Here is a 17,101-nt window from a genome sequence, read left to right on the forward strand (position 1 = left end):
CCTCCTGCTCTTTGGTGGTCAGCGGGGGACTCGCGGGGCAGGCCTGTCCTGGCGTCTTCCCCGCCACAGGCCACCGGAACAGGCCTCCTGGAGGGCATCTCTCAGGGGTGCTGTGGCTGTGCCGGTGCTCTGGCCCTCGGCCCCTCCTCACCAGCCAGCAGGACCCACACCACCACCTCCCCTCCCCCGGGCCTGGTGCCTCTGGCCGTCTGTGGCCTCAAGCCACAGTTGTGGCGTCCATTCAGGGTCCTGGGGGCCCCGAGGGGTGCCGAGCGGGGCCCCCGCTGTGCCGTGAGGTGGGGGGTAGCCCCGGTCACGGGACAGTCTTCCTGCGTCCACGGCTCGGCTCCCCTCTGTTCCCGGCTCGGGGCCGGGAGGTCTGAGGCCCACAGCCACACACTCACAATCTGGTGCCGCTCGGTGCTGGTAAAGAAGCTTTCTCGGTTGTCACTGCCGAGGAACCTGAGGGCGCGGGAAAAGGGCAGAACTCGAGAACCTGCGCACATGCAGGAGAGCACACACGGGCACGTGACACGGGACACACACGAGTACACATGGTGCACACGGGCGCACATGCACAGCCTCATCCCGCAGCTGGGAAGACAACCCCTAACCTGGGAGCACAATCAACTCCTGCTTTGCCTTTTCCAGTCTGGGGGCAGGAGGTCACAGCCGGGTCCCCGGACAGCACGGACGCACCCCCCGACAGCCCGTGTGGGAGCACCAGGCTCACCAAGGAGCCCCGTAGCCTTCCACGCTCCCCCTGAGACTCTAAGCAGGGGGTCAGTGGCCTCGTGGGTGGTGCCTGGTGGTGGCCTGGGCGGATGGACGATCGGCCAGGGGCCCTCCCTGGGCCCCCGGAATCCTGGGAAGCCCCAGGACCGCTGGCTTCCCCCCGAAAGGAGGCGTGCTCGGCACGGGCAGGAAGACCACCTGCGAAGCTTCGGTGCTGGTCACCGACAGGGGTCCCCACCGCCCCTGGACACTCCCCTCTTCTGTGGCTGGGGTGGCCGTGCGGCTGGGCTGTCCCGTGCATGCGGACAGCGCCTCCCGAGCCGAGACAGCGCCTCCTGTCTCTGCCTCAGAAGCAAGGAGCCTGAGCCCTGAAGACCGTGCAGAGCAGGGACCTGCCCACCCACCACAGACCAATAGCTGAGAGGGAAACGGACCTAAGCGCCCAGCGGGTTTGGGGGACGTTTGTCTCACCTTGACAGCTTGCTCACTTTGAACGGCCAGGAGTAATACTCGGGGGGCACGTCGGGCACGTCCTCCAGCAGGATGTTGGGGAGCCCCAGCCACGCCAGCAGGCCCGCCGACCAGTTGGAGGCCTGGTTGGGCAGCTCCTGGAGGGCACGGTTGCACTCCTGAGCGGATTCGGACGCAGAGGCGGGCACCACGTGTGGGGTGGGGGTGCGTGGGTTTAGAAAGTGGGCAGAGGGAGCCTGCCCGCCCTCCCCTGGCTCTGGAGCCTGCGGGGATTGACCGGGCTAGCTCCCGGCGCTCTCTGGGCCTTGGGCCATGGTGGGCAGCGGGAGCAGCCCCCAGGCATATCATCCGGAGGTCACCTGGAAAGTGCTGCCCCTCGCCCCGTGTCCCCCAGGCTGGGGCTGGCCCCCAGTGGGTGGTTTCTGGTGGGGGGGGGGCTCTGGGGTCTGGGCCTGGAGGAGTCCAGGTGGCCAGTTCAGAGCCTTGGCTCCTATGCACACTCCCTACCCCCCGAGCCCGCTACCTCGACCCTCTCTGCCCACCAAGGCTTCTTGGGGCACAGTGATGGGGGTGGGAGGGACCCTCGCGGACACCGAGCGGGAGCCTCCAGGGGTGTTGGTATTGGCCGTGGTATGAGGGCGCCATCACGAGCGACCTTCGCTTGCGGAGGACCCCCTCCCCCCGCCCCGGGCACACCCGGGCACCTGCAGGGGCAGCTTCAGACGCAGGTCCTCGGCGTAGTAGCAGAGCACGGCCCAGGGGGCCCTGAGGAGGACGTACTGCACTGCTCCGTTCTGACCCTGGACAGCACGCTGCGGAGACCAAGGGCTCCATGAGAGCCTGAGGGGCGTGTGCACCTATGCGTGTGTGTGCACGCTTGGAGTGCGTGCCCGTGTGTCCACTTACACTCCTGGGAAAGACAGATGCTTCTGGAGCCATGGTAACAAGTAAGCAGCACCGGTTTTAAGTCTGTTCCATAAATGACAACTTGCCTGTTGAATGTGCCTCCGAGAGCTGACCGGGCGGTGCCCGCCCCCATTCAGCAACCAGCCCAGCGGCCACGGAGGGACGGCACCCAGCCTGCGTCAGCCACGCCCCCTGGGACTGGCAGGACCAAACACACCCTCCCCCAAAGCCTGCCTCGTCCAGAGACTGTGGCTGACCCGCCCCACTCTCCTGACGTCAGCAGGCAATAGAGTCAGCTTTCGGTTTGCAGAGACCGAACGATGGTCTTGTCCTTGGACAGGCCTCTGGGCCTCTATGTTATGCATGCACATGTGTGCACACGTGTTTAGTGCATGGGCGTGACTGTCATATGCGTGCGCACATGTGGAGACACGTCACAGGCGCTCTTGGGGCTCTGAGAGGGGACTTGGGGCACCCCGGTCCGGTGCACACGGTCTGGGGCCTGGTTTCCAGAACCTTGCCTAGTTCAGGTGCTCTCAGCCCTCCCTGCGTCACAGCCTTTAGGGTTCCCTGAATGCCAATGGTCAGCCTCCGCCCAGGGCCCACTGGAGCAGACACGCCCGGGGCGGGATGGGCTCGGCGGTGCTTCGGGCGACCGGCTGGCTGTGCCGTGCGCCGGGAGCTGCCACCTAGACTGAAGACTCGGGGCACGTCAGTCACCGTGGTGGGGCGGCCGCCCACTGCTGTCCCCTGTGGCTGTCCTCCTGTGACCCCCACTACGACTGTCCTCCGGTGACCCACTAGAAGGTAAGACCACCCATTCTGGGTGAAGGTCTTGCAATCTCATGTGGCCACACCCATGAGCCAAAGCTTTCTCCAAGATAAGGGGGGGGGACACCTTTCGTCCCCACTCACCAGACTGTCAGGCGGATCCAAACTCGAAGGGGAGAGGGTGTTGTTCTTGTCCCCCCACCATCCCGCTGTGGGTATGTTTGCCAACAGCTACGGCCCTCTGGAGGGGCCTCAGGGGTGGGGAAGGTCAGCAAATCCGACACGTCCTCCCACAGGAATGGAGAGGTAAGTGGGGGCACATTCACGCGGGGGTTCTCTGGGCAAGGGCAGCAGCCCCGCAGCGAGTACATGGGTGCAGCTCACAAGCATGGTGTCAGGAGGGGTTACACCGAGCCCGAGTGCGTTCCATCGAGTTCAAACAAAACCAAGCTGTACTGTTTGCAACATAAAGGTGGCGCTAACATGATGAGAAACACACGAAAATGTGACGAATGTAAAATTCGGGGCTGCTTTGCTCTGGGCGGGGAGAGGGCACCTGATGGCTGAGTCCGTTCCTGGGGACGGCAGAGGGTGGGGGACACACGTGCAGTGAGCCCAGCCAGGGTTCGGGGACGAGACGACGAGAGGGTGCCCTGCCACTGCTGGAGGGGGTCTAAGTGGGGTCACCGGCACAGGCGACACAGTGAGGGAGGGGCTGCTTTAGCTGCTCAGTTCTAGAAACACACAGTCATCATCACAAGTGTGACACCGGGACACTTCGGTGGAGGTGGGTCAGGCCGGTGGGTCTGAAGGGCTCTGGCTCCCACGAGCGAGCGTGGGGCGGGACCGGGGCAGGTGCTGAGCCAGCCTGTGCTAGGTGGTCCCATAGGCACAGGGGGCTCGCACAGGGGCCGGGCTCCCAGCAGGAACTGGGCTCTTGCTTCATCCCGGGGCTCTGGACCCCACGCCCTCGGGCTTTGTCGGGAAGGTGGTGGATCACTGAACGGATGCAGGGCCCAGGACGGACCCCAAGTACCTGGTCCACGTGTAGCCCAGCGGCGCGGAGGTTATCCAGAAAGGTCTCCCTCCAGGCACCGCGCGTGTCTGTCTCGTCCCGGCCGGCGCCACCCTGCTGCCGACCCGGCCTCAGGTCTTCCTCCCAAACGAGGACGAAGTCTGCCAGAAACCACAGGGACGGAGGCAGGGCTGGCATTCCGGCCAGGACCCCCAGGCTCCAAGTGGGAAGTGGGACCCGAGCTCTCGGACACTCGCCCTGCTCCTGGGTGTCTCCCTCCGGGCCCTCACTCTGGTCCCGCTCAGGGCTGGGAGCGCTGGGAGCACCGGCTGGTGGGACGGGCCGGAGACGGGCTGGGGCCTGCTCCTGAGATCCCTGTGTGGCTCCCACTCCCGCAGGTAAGTCCCAAACCCCCACAGGGGGCTTTAAGGACTTCACGTGTAAGCCATCACAGAATTTCCTCCCGGCCACGGAGACCGTAAAGGCTGGACACAATGTGGGAAGTCCCTGCTCTTCTGGCACCAGACAGCCACGGGTGCAGGGCTAGGGCCTCTGAGATCTGACGGTAGGGGAGCACAGGGGTGAGCCCAGACTCACTTGGGGGTTCTCCCTAAGAGCTGTTTCTAAACTGCGGGGCGGGGCAACAGAGCCCAAGAGGCATTGCTGAGTGATGAGTGAGGTCAGGACTGGGGGCTGCGGAGGGGGGTCTGGGGCCCGAGGGGTGTCATGTGGAGAGGACAGAGAGGACAGAGCCCTTGTGGCTCCGGAGCCGCTGAGGCGCAGAGACCCCAGAGGAGGCACGGCGCTAGGGCTCCAGCGGCAGAATGGGGGCAGCGGGTGAGGGCCCTGGCTTTCCAGGTGACACTCCGGGTCCTACCCCAGGAGCCGGGACTCCACCACAGGAGTTAAGGGGCGCACCGGGGCGGGGGGGCAGAGTTGATAAAATCAGCAGAAACAGACCCGGAGACGAGCCACATGGTGGAACTCGCAGAACGGGGCGAGAGGAGGAACAGTGATGGAGGTAAAGCCGAGAAAGGAGTCCAGGACGGGCAATGGTTGGAGAGTGGAATTACGTCAAGGGAGACTTCGGATCTAAGAAAAGGAATCAAGCAGACGTTCGAGAACAGCATGCGCAGCACCTGACACAACGGAAGACAGCTCTGGCAGACTGAAGGACAGACCGGTCCTTCAGCAAGAACAGAAAACATCCCAACTGAACTCGGAGTAAAAAGAACGGAAAGAATGGAACATGGTACCTGAAGGGTGGGGTCCCGGTCAAGAGGCCCAATGCGCTGCAAGCCGAGGACCAGGAGAGGGTAGGAGAGCGGCAGTCCTTGAAGAAAAACGGTCAAGAATCTCCAGAGCTGATGAAAGAACTGACTCCAAAGTGATTCCCAAACAGGATCAAGCAGCTACACTTAGGAAAATCAAGATACAGCGCACCCTCTGCTGTAACTAAAGACAAAGATGAATCTTCCAAGCAGCAAGAGTAAAGAGAACACACTGTTTTTCAGGGGGACAAGAGTGATATATACACTTGATCTCTCAACAGGAACAAAGAGACAACGGGATGGCATCTTTGACGTGCTGAGGGACAGATGCCACACGCCAGAATTCCTGATCCAGTGGAAATGTCCTTCAGAAACGAAGGCTCACGAAAACGTTCTGCAACAGCACAAATCAGAGACTTAGTTCCGGCACACCTGCTCTAAATTACTGAAGGAAATTCTTCCGTCTGCACAAGATCATCTTGGACGGAAGTGCTGATGTGCAAGGAGGGAACCCAAATGGAAACACACAGGAAAATATGAGAGCGCAACTGTCTCTATGTAGAGACGACACCATCTTGTATACAGGAAATCCAAAGTCCCAAACTATTAGAACTAATAACAGGTTTGGCAAAGCTCCAGGATGCAAGATCAACATATGGAAATCAACCGGGTTTCAATACACTAGCAATAAACCAGCTAAGAATGAAATGAGGAAAACCACTTCCGTGTAGAACGGCACCAAACACAAAATACTTACAAACACATGTAACAAACGATGTGCAAGATTTAGACATTGAAAGCCACCAAATATGGTTGAAACAAATTAAAGAGCAGATAAATGCAAAGACATTCCATGTGCATGAATGAGAAGATTAATATTACCATGATGGCAGCACTCCCAAAGTTAATCTACAGAGTCAACACAATCCTTATCAAAATCCTAGCTGGCTTATTATTAATGGTTTCTTTTTTTGCAGAAATTGACAAGATTAAAATTTATTTGGAAATAAGAGGAGACCCCGAATGAACAAAACGCTGTTGAAAAAGAAGAACAAAGCTGTCGGGCTCACGCTTTTTGACTTCAAAACTGTCTATGAAGCTAGAATAACCAAGACAGCGTGGTACCAGTATATGGACAGACATATAGATGAATGGGTATATTTGAGATTCTGAAAAACCCACATATTTATGGTCAATCCATTTTTTACAAAGGGGACGTTACAATTCAATAGGAAAAAAAGTGTTTTCTGCAAATGGTGCTGGGACAAGTGGATACCTAGATTGAAAAGAATGATTTGGTCCCTTACCTCACACCATATACAAAGTGCAGTTAAGATAACCAGAGAAAGATGGTGGACCTAAGTATAAGAACCAAAACGATAGAGCCCTGATGAGGAAACAGCGGTACATCTTCATGACCTGGTGTAGGTGACGATGTCTCAGACATGACACCAAAAGCATAGCGATAAGAGAGAATACTGATAAATTGGACTTCATCAAAATTAAAAACACATATGCTTCAGAAGCATCACCAGGAAAGTGAAAAATACCCCACAGAATGGGAGAAAATATTAGGAATCATATATCTGGCAAGGGAGAACTTTTCTAACTCAACATTAAAGAGACAAATAGCCCAATTTAAAAATGGGCAATGGTTTTGAATAGACATTTTTCTAAAGAAGGCATATACACGGCCAATAAGGCCCTGAAGTGATGCTCAATATCATTCAGCCCTTAGGGACTTTCCAGTCAAAACAACGAGATAGATGCCATTTCATCCTCACCAGGGCAGTCGGCACACAGACAACAGGCAGGTTAGGATGGACGTTGCGCAACGGCTGTGCTTTGTAAGGTGGTAGTTACTCTGGAAAATAGTTTGGTGGTTTCTCAAAAATGTTCCACTTTGAAGCGCCTGGGTGGCTCAGTCGGTTGAGCGTCCGACGTCAGCTCAGGTCACGATCTCGCGGTTCGTGGGTTCGAGCCCCGCGTCGGGCCCTGTGCTGACGGCTCAGAGCCCAGAGCCTACTTCCGATTCCGCGTCCCCCTCTCTCTCTGCCCCTTCCCCTGCTCGTGCATGTGCTCTCTCTCTCTCTCTAATATATAAACACTAAAAAAAAGTTTAATGTTGAGTTACTATCTGACCTTGTGATTCTGCTCAAGTGTCCATGGCCAAGAAAATCAAGCACATCCACGTGAAACCCTGTGCACGAATGGCCACTGTTGCTGCGGTCCTCACAAAAGCCACAAAGGGGGAACAAGCAAAACACCCGTCATCGATTCTTTCGGGGATACACATAGAAGTCGGATTGCTGGATTATATGGTATTTCTTTTTTTCTTTCAATTTTTTTTAAAGTCTATCTATTTCTTTTGAGGGAGGGAGAGAGAAGAGAGAGAATGAGCGGGGGAGGGGCAGAGCGAGAGGGAGGGAGAGAATCCCAAGCAGGCTCCGCACCGTCAGCACAGAGCCCGACGCGGGGCTCGATCCCACCAGCTGTGAGATCACGACCTGAGCTGAAACCAAGAGTCAGATGCTCAACCCGCTGAGTCTCCCAGGCGCATGGTATCTCTTGGTTTAATTTTTAGGAACCACCACACCGTTTCCCACGGCGGCTGTACATTCACCTTCCCTCCAGCTGTGCACAGGGTTCCAATCTCCTCACATCCTTGCCGATGCTGGTTATTTTCTGTTTTATTATTTTTAATAATAGCTGTCCTGGTGGGTGTCTACTTTCTGGGCCGCAGGGAGAGCGAGGTGGCAGCAGGGAGCCCAGGCAGGGGGTGGTCGGCACTCTGGGCTCAGGGCAGACGGTACCGCGGGGGCGGGGGGTGAGGATAAGTGGAGCTTAATGGACTTTGAGGTTAGAAAAGGTGTGGGCTACGAGAGACAGTCTGCGTTTGTCTTGAGGCCAGAGCAGGAGAGAGGCGGGCCGCCCCACCCCTGGCCCTCCAGAGCCTCTCAGCCCGCCCCCCTTCAGGGAGGACTCCCCCCACTTCCCTACCATCTCCCTGGCTGTGCTCTGCTCGCCACGAGGCCCTCCCCACACCCCCGGCACGGCGGCTGGCACCGAGTCGGCTCAGGAGATAGTGCCGGGTGAGGGAGCGGCGGCCTGGTTGCTGAGGACGGTGACCTGCCACCACCCGTGGGCATCCCGTCTGCGTCTCCACCCCCAGGACCAACACGGGAACAGCTGGCAGACACTGGGAGGGGCTCACCTACTCGGGGCTTGGAGGGGCTCCCCACCCTGCCGGCGGCCTCCCGGTGTCCACTCGGCTGGAAGGAAAGGAAGACAGATGGCGGCATCTGACAACTGCTGGCACTTCGCCCCCCCCACCCCACCCCGCACCCTCCTCCTCCGGGACACAGGAGGACGAGCGAGAACGCAGCCACCGAGTGTGGGCAGAGTGTGGACAGGCGCTGGCATGTCCGGCGGGGGAGGCCGGCCCCACGTCCCCTCCAGCCTCCCGCAGACCACACGGGCCTCCAAGCACCTGGCTGGGCTGTGGGCAACGGTCAGGCTTGTAGGTGACCTGGGCACGACCCAGGGGTGCCCGTGACCGAGGGCCTCCGGGGGCTGGAAGTGCTCTGTGCACCACCCAGAGGCAGTCATGGCACCCAGAGAGTGGAATCAGCTTGGGTTTCTCGAAGTTGGCAGGGACCAGAGCCCTTGGTAAGAGGCATCTACACTCACTAGCCCCAGGAGACCCCAATCATCGACCTTGACTAACCGCAAGCTTAACCTTAGCCTGGGATCCAGCAGAACGTAACCTTCGCTGACGCTGAACCCTGCGCTAACAGCAATGCTGACCTGAGCTGAATTCTAAAGCGCGTCTGCCCTCGGGCTGCTGTGGCTCCACCAGGGTCACTTCTGAGTTCTGACCATCCTCGCGTGCAGACGTGCTGCCACACGCACCCACAAGCCACTCCCTCCCCCCGCCCCCCACCCCGGCCCCCCGCCAGAGCGAGCACTGATAACCTTCGATGTGCCCCGTCTACGTTTTTAGGTGACAAAACAGCGTGGACACAGCTGCCGTCCTCGACCCTGCCGTGGGGCAAGGGCTGTCGGGAGCGTGCCTGCTTCCGGGCTGCTCCCCAACGCTGCGTGTACATCCGAGCGGACGGGGCGCACTCCACGGCATTTTCAGTAGCGTCTCTGGTTTACCTGCAGGATGCCCGATGCTTCCCTCTCGCTGTCCTTCCCACTGCTGAGTCCCCGCCCAGTCCAGCCCGAGCCCAGCCTGTCCCCCTGGTCGTCTGCACATCCCCGAGGACCGGTGACCTGGGCGGTGACCTGACCACGAGCACTGGGGCAGCTCGAGGGCGCAGGAGGTCCGGGCGTCGAGGTGGGCTGTGGGTGCCACGTCTGCCCACAGGCTCGGGGCTCCGGCTGTAGCCACTGTCCTCAGGGTCCTTGAGTCCAACCAGGGGCTGGGGGCTCAGGCCCAGGCAGGGAGAGACCTCCTAAATCTACAGCAGACCGCGGGCCTGGGTCCCAGGGAGGAGACGCAGGACGCTGCCTCTTGAGGTTTACCTCTGAGGTGGGGGCTGTGCTCCCGTAAGTGTGGCCCTTCTCGGCCTCGGGGGCCACGTCAATCAGGACGGTACTGTCCTCCTCCGGGGACTGTCTCCGCAGCATCCCACTCCTGCACCTCACAGCACCGGGTGGGGATGGGACAGAGCGGGCACATGAGGCTCGGTTCCCATACCACTGCATGGCCCATGTGAACCCACTTCACAGGCAAGGGCACAGGCTGGGGCAGGAGCCAGGGCCGGCGCCAGGCTGCACTGTCCCTCCTGAGACCACAGGCAGGTTCCCCAGGGGCCGACCAGGGAGGAGGAGGGAGGGGGCAGGGGCCTGGCCCAGCAGCTGTCCGTCTGTGCACCTGTCCAGCGTGTGCCTCCCTCCCTCCCAGCAATGCCCGGGGTGGTGGGGGCCGGAGGAGGCCCTGTGGGGTGGGCTCAGCTCTGCTCCCCAGCAGGAGGAGTGGGTGATACCCTTTAATAGGCTCGAGGCCTCAGCTCCTCCCAGTGGCGGGGGGGTGGGGGGAGGGTCCTGGACCCGTTGGGGAGGCTGGCCCGGCCACGCTGACCCTGTGTGTTCCCCATCTGGCCTCAGGAGCCCTCCGTGGGGAGGACAGATGCCACTCTCCCAGTTGACAGGTTGGCAAAGAGCAAGAGGAACCCTGTGGCCCAGAAGGGGTGGTTCTGAGTGGGGCCAGTCATCTGCCCCAGCGCGGGTGAGGCACTGACGGCCACCACCAGGCCCGTGGAGGCGGGGAGGGCTGAGGTGGAGAAGCCGCGGGCGGCTTTGGGGAGAGCTCGTCTAGGCCACATAACCTGGGGGAGGCGGAGGTGTGAGCCCGCAGCCCGGAGTCTTTGAGGTGCCAGGTGGCCCTGAGCCAGGGCCTGGCATTGTGACAATGTGGGCCACGAGGCCCTCCTGGAGGAGAAGTCTCAGGGATCTTAAGCCAGCTGGCAGCCTTCCCCACTGTGGTGAGCGCTCGGTGCAGAGAGGACGGGGGATGAGGCCACAGCAGTGACCTCCTCCGTGGTGGCTCCACTGGCTGTCCCTCCGATTGGAGGCGCCCTGCCCAGAGCCACACCGAGCCTTGGCTCTTCTCACCCCCGAGGCCCGGGCAGGCCTCTGGGTAGCAGGGGGACGTTGGAGCTTAACCCATAGTTCAGGGCATTTGGAGCCCTGATGGTCCGGGGGTGCTCACCCAGCCTCCCTGGAGTCCCTCTCCCCCCTCCTCCCCATGGCCCTTGCATCAGAAAAGGCTCCCACCTGGGACGGCGGCTTCCAGAAGAGGCCTCCGAGGTCATGGCCAGCTTTTCAGCACAAGCCTGGTCTGGGCAGCTGAATCCGGGCCAGTCCCGTAGGCAGAGAACTGGGAGGGACCCTGCCCGGCGTGGGGGTGGGCGATGGCCACTCACATATCCTCCCTCGCCTGGCAAATGGGCCCGGAAGCAGAGTGGCTGGGGCAAGTTCCCCCACCCCCCCCACCCCCCCAGCTCCTGGAATGGGATCTGCCTCTGTTTGAAGAGGGGGTGTGGGGCTCTGAGTCTGCAAACAGAGGCAGCCTATTTTCCTAGGGCCCTCACCCAGCACACATGCAAATGCCACTGTGCTCCCCTTTGTACTCAGGGATGCCAGGGCCCATGTCAGCTGTCGGGCCATTGCTGTGGGACATTACGGAGAGGTGGCATCCGGCGGGGGTGGCCACAGATGTGGGCTGTCGTCTCTGCCTGGCAGGGTGCCCGTGTGGGACATGGGGGACCCAGGTGGTAGAGCCCGTTCTGCCACTTCCTGGGTGTGGCCTCAGGCTACCACATCAGCTCAGGGCCCACTTCAGTGCAGGGAGGAGGGCCCTGGGGCCCCCCCCCCCCCCGGGCCCTCTCTGCTCTGGGCCTTTCTCCCAGGATCCCGCTCACCCGCGCTCAGCCCTCCTCACCAGACACCTGTTGAAACCCCCGAGTCGCACCCTCGTCCTGGCTGCATCTCTGACCCCCACTCTGCTCCCAGGGAGACCCTGCTCAGCGGGTCAAGCTCCCACAGGCAGGGCCCAGCCACAGCTGGGACCCCCTGAGCCTGAGGGTCAAGCGCTTCCCACACAGACGCTGAGATGGGATGCCCCAGAGCCCAGGAAAGGGGTGAGGCGGGCGGAGACAGGAGGAACACCCGGGGGGTGGGGAGCTCGGCTTGAACCCCCAGGGCCTCTGTCTGGTGTGGCCCAGAGTTTTCCCAGCCTGAGACAACTTTGCCCTGTGCTCCGGCCAGACACTGCAGAGGAGCATCCCGGGAGGAGGCCAGCTGTCAGGGGCTCCCGGCTCTCTGCTCTTGGGGCCTCAGGGATGTCTACCTGAGGAGGGCAGCGGGGACAGGTCGCGGGGGGCCACCGCGCCCCACGGCTGGAGCCCTGGAGGGACACATGCACGCAGGACACCTTCAAGAGCGGATAGCTTAGATTTTCACTTTGCACGATGTTTCATGGTTTGACATTTTTCCAAGTTGCGTTATTCTGGCAGATTTTAAAAATTAAGAAGGAAAAAAAAGCAAGCAAGCAACGAGCGCAGGTGTTTTGTTGGGTCCCAGGTGCCAGGAAGAGCCCAGGGCCCGGATCTGCCACACTGCACCCTGGCCTTTTTTGACGGTAACCTTTTATATTCATCTGTTGAACATTTAGAAATACATCGGTGGAAGCAGGGGGGAAAGACCTCCAACTGTGGCTTAAAAAGGATCTTCGTCACCTCACAAGAACAGGGAGGTGGGGCACCTGCGGGCCCAGACTCCAGCCTGTGCCATCTACACCTGTCCTTCCCCTCCAGACGGCAGGTGCCACCGGCTAAGCACGAGTCCCAGCCCCTCCACCACCCCCCCCCCCCGCCCCCCACCGCCGCCGTGGGGCAGCCTGGAAAGGGAGCAGCTCTGACAGCTGGTCTGCAACCAAATGTGCCTCCTCCCTGGGGTGGGCACCCTGCTGCTCTGAACAAAATCACTGGGCTGATGGCCCTTGGAGTGACTGCCAGCTGGGTGACCCTTCTGTTCTCCTCAGTCACCCGTCCTGCACAGTCTGAGGGGTGGGCCATGAACGGTTCACAGTCTTCCCGTATCCTATGCGTTATCCGCTCACTCAACCCCTGCCCTCCAGGACTCATCCCTGCCCCCAGGACTCACCCTTGCCCCCAGAACCCTTCTCTCCTCCCCAGGACTCCCCCCCCCCACCCCCGTCCCCCAGGACCTTCTCTTGTCCCCAGGACTCACTCCTGACCCCAGGACCCTCTCTTGACCCCCAGGACCCTCTCCTGCCCCCCTCCCCCAGGACTCATACCTGCCCCAGGACCCTCTCCTGGCCCCCCTAGGACTCACCCCTGCCCCCAGAACCCTTCTCTCCTCCCCAGGACTCCCCCCTGTCCCCCAGGACCCTCTCTTGCTCCCCAGGACCCTTCTGTCCCCTCCAGGACTCATCCCTGCCCCTCAAGAGCCTTCCCAGATTCCACCTCTCTCCCAAACATTCCCTCCGCACAGAGCAAGCACCCCCTCCCCCAGGTGGCCACCGCCCTCTCTGCTCGCCTCCTGCTGCAGTAGGACGCCACCCTTGTGTCCAGCGTGTCTGTCTGCCCGTCCCCCTGCCCTGCCCCTCCCTGGCCTCAGGGTACCTCCCCTGCCCCTCCCTGCTCCCCCCTCCCTCTGTGCCTCTCCCTTGCAGCCTGCTGGGGTCCTGCCAGCGCTTACTCCCCATCCAGGCTCTTCCCGCCAAGCGCCCCGAGCCCGGGGGTTGGGGTTCCGGAATGCTCTGCCCGAGGCTTCACTCTCCCCTCCCTCCGCTCTGCCTCCTCCTCTCCGCTGCCCCCTCGGCCTGCTTCCCCCCACCCCCCAGTGTGGCTCTGGCCCGGTTCCGCCCCTCAGCGAGGTCACCCCACCCCTGCCGCCAGGGAGCCTGGCCAAAGGCACGTTTCTCCCAAACGTGGAGTCACCTTCTAACCATACAATTGTCTTCCGGTTGCTGTTTAACCTACGCCCGCTCCCCGGGAAGTTCCCAAGGGCGGGTTTTTAAAAATCTTATGAGAAGAAACAAAGGGTTGTCTGGCTCACCGTTGTATGATCCCAAGTACCTGAAAGAGGGAAGGCCGACGGACAAGGGCCGAGGCGTCGAGTGCGCACGGTCGCGTCTGTTCCCTGCAGCCACGCTCCCCCCCCCCCCCCCCCCCCCCCCCGTGGGATCAGCAGTATGGCCACGTCTGCCGGTGTCTGTGCTGTCTCCTCACCTCCCTCCCTCTCGCTCCAAACTTGCCTCCTAGTAGGTGTCTTTGCTTGGGGCTGTTTCGGACCACGCGCGTGAGGAGGAGGGGTTCCCGGCTGCTCCTCACTCCCGGCTGTTCCCGCCGTTCCCTCCGCGTCTGAGAGCCCTCCAGTCCGCGCGCGCCCCCGCAGGCCGTCCTGCCCGCGCGCGCGCCCGCCCCCGCACGGCGCTCCTTCGCGGACACGTGGTTTCCGGGCCGCGGCCAACTCGGGTTGCCCAGCGGGCGCCGCGAGCTGCTTCCGGCCGAAGAACATTTACCGTAGCCAAAGACCCAGCTTGGCTGCGCTTTTGAGGTTCAGGGTGCCCCTGGGGTCCCTCTGCCCGGGCCGTGACGGCACTGCGCCCAGGGCCCACGTGCGGTGCCCTCCTGGACACCCCACGCCGGGAGCTCTCGACCCGGCTAATTTTGGGTAGGGGCACAGCAGCGGCCCATCCCGTGTGTGCCTCTCCGAAGACCGGCGCGCCGGGGGTGGTCGCCGGGCCCTCTGGCTTCCCTGGATTGCCTGCTGTCGCCTTCGGCGGGTTTCTAGTGGGCTCTTTGATCAGGCCTCTGCCAGTTGTAAACACTGGGAGCATGTCTCTTCACCTGCTGTCTGTGGTCTACCCGTGGTGTTCCGTGCTCTACAGGGATTTTATTTTTGCGTAGACGAACCCATCAAAACCGTGTCTGTGGCTGCGCTGCGGCTCACAGAGGTGTTCCCGCACTTCCTCCCGACACCCGTTTTCCCGGTCACTCCGAGGTTTCTGACCCCGGGCCACGCAGGGGGCGTCCCGTACACAGCAATGCTGCTCGGCACCATCCGGGGCCGGGACCCCACCAGCCTGGTCTGTAGCTTTCAGGATCCGGCAGGAAGCTGCCTCCTTTGACCCTTGGTCAAAGTTTCATGGTTCAGTGTGGCTCTTCAGTTTAACGAGCTTCTCAAATATTCAAGTGACGCTTGGTCTGGGACTGCCGGTTCTGCACACCCTTCCCCCCTTCCCCCCCCCCCCCCCCCCCCCCCCGTACATTTCCTGGGTCTGTTAAAACACAGAGGCCGGATGTTAGTGGGACTGGGACCGGCTCTGGGCACATGTCCCCACCTCATCCACACCAGAGGCTGAGGCCTCTCTCCTTACTGTCCTGTTTGCCCGAGGCTCTCTGGGTTTCTTTTCCTACCCATAAGGACAAACCTATCCTGTTCGCAGCTACTTTCAGCACGTGGCTCCCCATGCACGTGTTTATAAATGACTGCTCCTTTTCTTCCACACCTCGGTGAACGCATGTGCCGTCTGCCGCTACCTGCGACGCTCTAGCTCCCAGATTAAAAAGCGGTGACCTCGTGGCTCACATGGCCCACTTTTCAGGGCGTGTCTCGTGTCGCGCGTGAGAATGTGGTCTCTGCTTCAGAGAAGGCTGTCAGCTGTGTGCTCATGAATGAAGGTCCCGCCGGGTGTGGCCTTCTGCTCCGGAATGACACCTCCACCGTTCTGTGGTTCATCTGACGGGGTTGTATTTGGGTGAATGATGCCTGTGAATAATGCTCCCAGCAGTGGCAGTCAAGTCCCGAATGCTTGTGTCTAGACTCTCTTTCTTCTTACTTCTAGGCCTGTAATCTGAAGACCCTTTCTGGGGCCGCGCCCTCCCGACCCCTTCCCGGAAATTTGCTTCCAGTGGGCAGGCGCTCACAGGGACAGGCCACACGATTTATCCTGGTGAAGGGGAGTTGGGAACTAGACATGACCTTAAACTTCAGGCCAACAACTGGCAGGTCCATGACTGTTGGCAGGGGTCACCTGTTCGCTGGGAGACCTCTGACCTGCTCCCTGGCTCTCAAGAGTGGCCTGTGCAGGCTACTCATCAGGATCTAGAGCAGGACCTTCCAGAACTCTCTGTGACGACGGGAACGGGTCCCCCTAGTGAGACGTGGCTACTGAGCACCTGGAATGTGCCAAGTGCAACTGAGGAACCGAATCTTTTATTTCATTTTAACAAATTTAAGTTTATGTTGAAGCAACCACACGTGATGGCAAGTGGCCCCCATACTGGACAGGGCAGCTCTAGAACCTTGGAGAAGGGACCATGGTGACCATGATTCAGTGCTCTTTCTGCGGAAGGGAAATCTGAGACCCCGAGAGACCCTGGGTGAGTGTTGACGTAAATGTTCTAAGAAACAAGCCAACATGACGGGGAAAGACCGGGAAGTGATGTCAGAATCTGCCAGGAGGTGGGCTCTTTGGAGAAAGTCTTGAACAGAGACTTGGGCGGGTCCGCACTGCCAGCGGCACGGGCAGCTGTGCCCGTGGGAAGCGTCTCCTCTTGCGGGCGGTCCGGGCCCCGAAGAGCTGAGGTTGGGTGGGCAGGGCCAGCCCGGGCAGCGGTCAGCAGGGGCCTGGTGCGTAGCTGCGACCATCTAGGAGCCGGGAGGGTCGCAGCACGCAGGGCTGAGCCATCCTGTGCCCAGTTTTGTTTTTTAAATACATGCAATTAGAAAAACTGAGGCATCGCCTGGTGTCTAAGACCAAAGAGCTTTGGCGGCCAGGCCGGCCACCGAGTGCCCCCACCCTGGGCAGCGCCCTCATACCCACCGGCCCGCCCTTCTCAGGAGGGCCGAGACCTCCCGGAGAGGAAGGAGGAGACGGACGTGGCGGGAACACCACAGGTGGGACCATGACCGTCTAGCCAGAACACCGCATGGCGGCGTCCCGGAGCGGCGCGGGCGTCACACACGGCGGTTATCACTCAGTGCCTTTTTATTGCCATTGGGTTTGTGACTGTTGAGAGTGACGGCTCGAGGAGCAACGGGCGGATAAAAACCGTGGCTGGGAAGTTCTTGTGAAGAGAGGGCCCGGGCGAGGAGCCGGGAGGACTCAGAACCGGACGAAGGTGGCGTCGATCTGCCGCACGGTGGGCAGGGCCAGCATGATCTTCCGCCTGTACTGGGGGTCCTTCTGCAGGGGGTTCCGCTCCAGGTACACCGTCTCCAGGCTCTTGGCCGCCTTCAGCTCGTCGAGGTCGCTCCAGCTCTCGAGGAGATTGTCGTTCATCTGGAGGACACACACACACACACAAAGTGCGTTAGAAAAGCTTGTAGGACTGAAGGGCCCGAGCCTCCCACCCCCACACCTGGGCACGAGGCCACAGACGCGCTCCCG

The 17,101-nt window shown here is 60.8% G+C and overlaps 2 protein-coding genes across 4 annotated transcripts in view; both read right to left on the reverse strand.

Annotated features, from left to right (window-relative positions):
* ANO7 (anoctamin 7) overlaps nucleotides 1–12,521 on the reverse strand; it is a 29,662-nt gene extending 17,141 nt beyond the window's left edge. The window contains exons 1-7 of the mRNA XM_078450630.2: nucleotides 10,954–12,521; nucleotides 9,700–9,811; nucleotides 8,384–8,441; nucleotides 3,920–4,059; nucleotides 1,911–2,018; nucleotides 1,207–1,343; nucleotides 405–462 (exon numbers count right to left, since the gene is read on the reverse strand). Coding sequence (XP_078306756.2) covers nucleotides 405–462; nucleotides 1,207–1,343; nucleotides 1,911–2,018; nucleotides 3,920–4,059; nucleotides 8,384–8,441; nucleotides 9,700–9,811; nucleotides 10,954–10,991 — 651 coding nt within the window. The 5' untranslated portion in view covers nucleotides 10,992–12,521. The remainder of the gene's footprint in view (nucleotides 1–404; nucleotides 463–1,206; nucleotides 1,344–1,910; nucleotides 2,019–3,919; nucleotides 4,060–8,383; nucleotides 8,442–9,699; nucleotides 9,812–10,953) is intronic.
* A 4,160-nt stretch (nucleotides 12,522–16,681) lies between these two features.
* The window catches only part of PPP1R7 (protein phosphatase 1 regulatory subunit 7), a 30,035-nt gene continuing 29,615 nt past the window's right edge, over nucleotides 16,682–17,101 (reverse strand). For all 3 annotated transcript variants that reach the window (XM_060624391.3, XM_060624390.3, XM_078450631.2), the window contains exon 10: nucleotides 16,682–16,993. In XM_060624391.3, the coding sequence (XP_060480374.1) occupies nucleotides 16,817–16,993 (177 nt within the window). In that variant the 3' untranslated portion in view covers nucleotides 16,682–16,816. The remainder of the gene's footprint in view (nucleotides 16,994–17,101) is intronic.

Source organism: Panthera onca, chromosome C1 (assembly GCF_046562875.1).
Source record: "Panthera onca isolate mPanOnc1 chromosome C1, mPanOnc1 haplotype 2, whole genome shotgun sequence".
Taxonomy (NCBI): Eukaryota; Metazoa; Chordata; class Mammalia; order Carnivora; family Felidae; genus Panthera; species Panthera onca.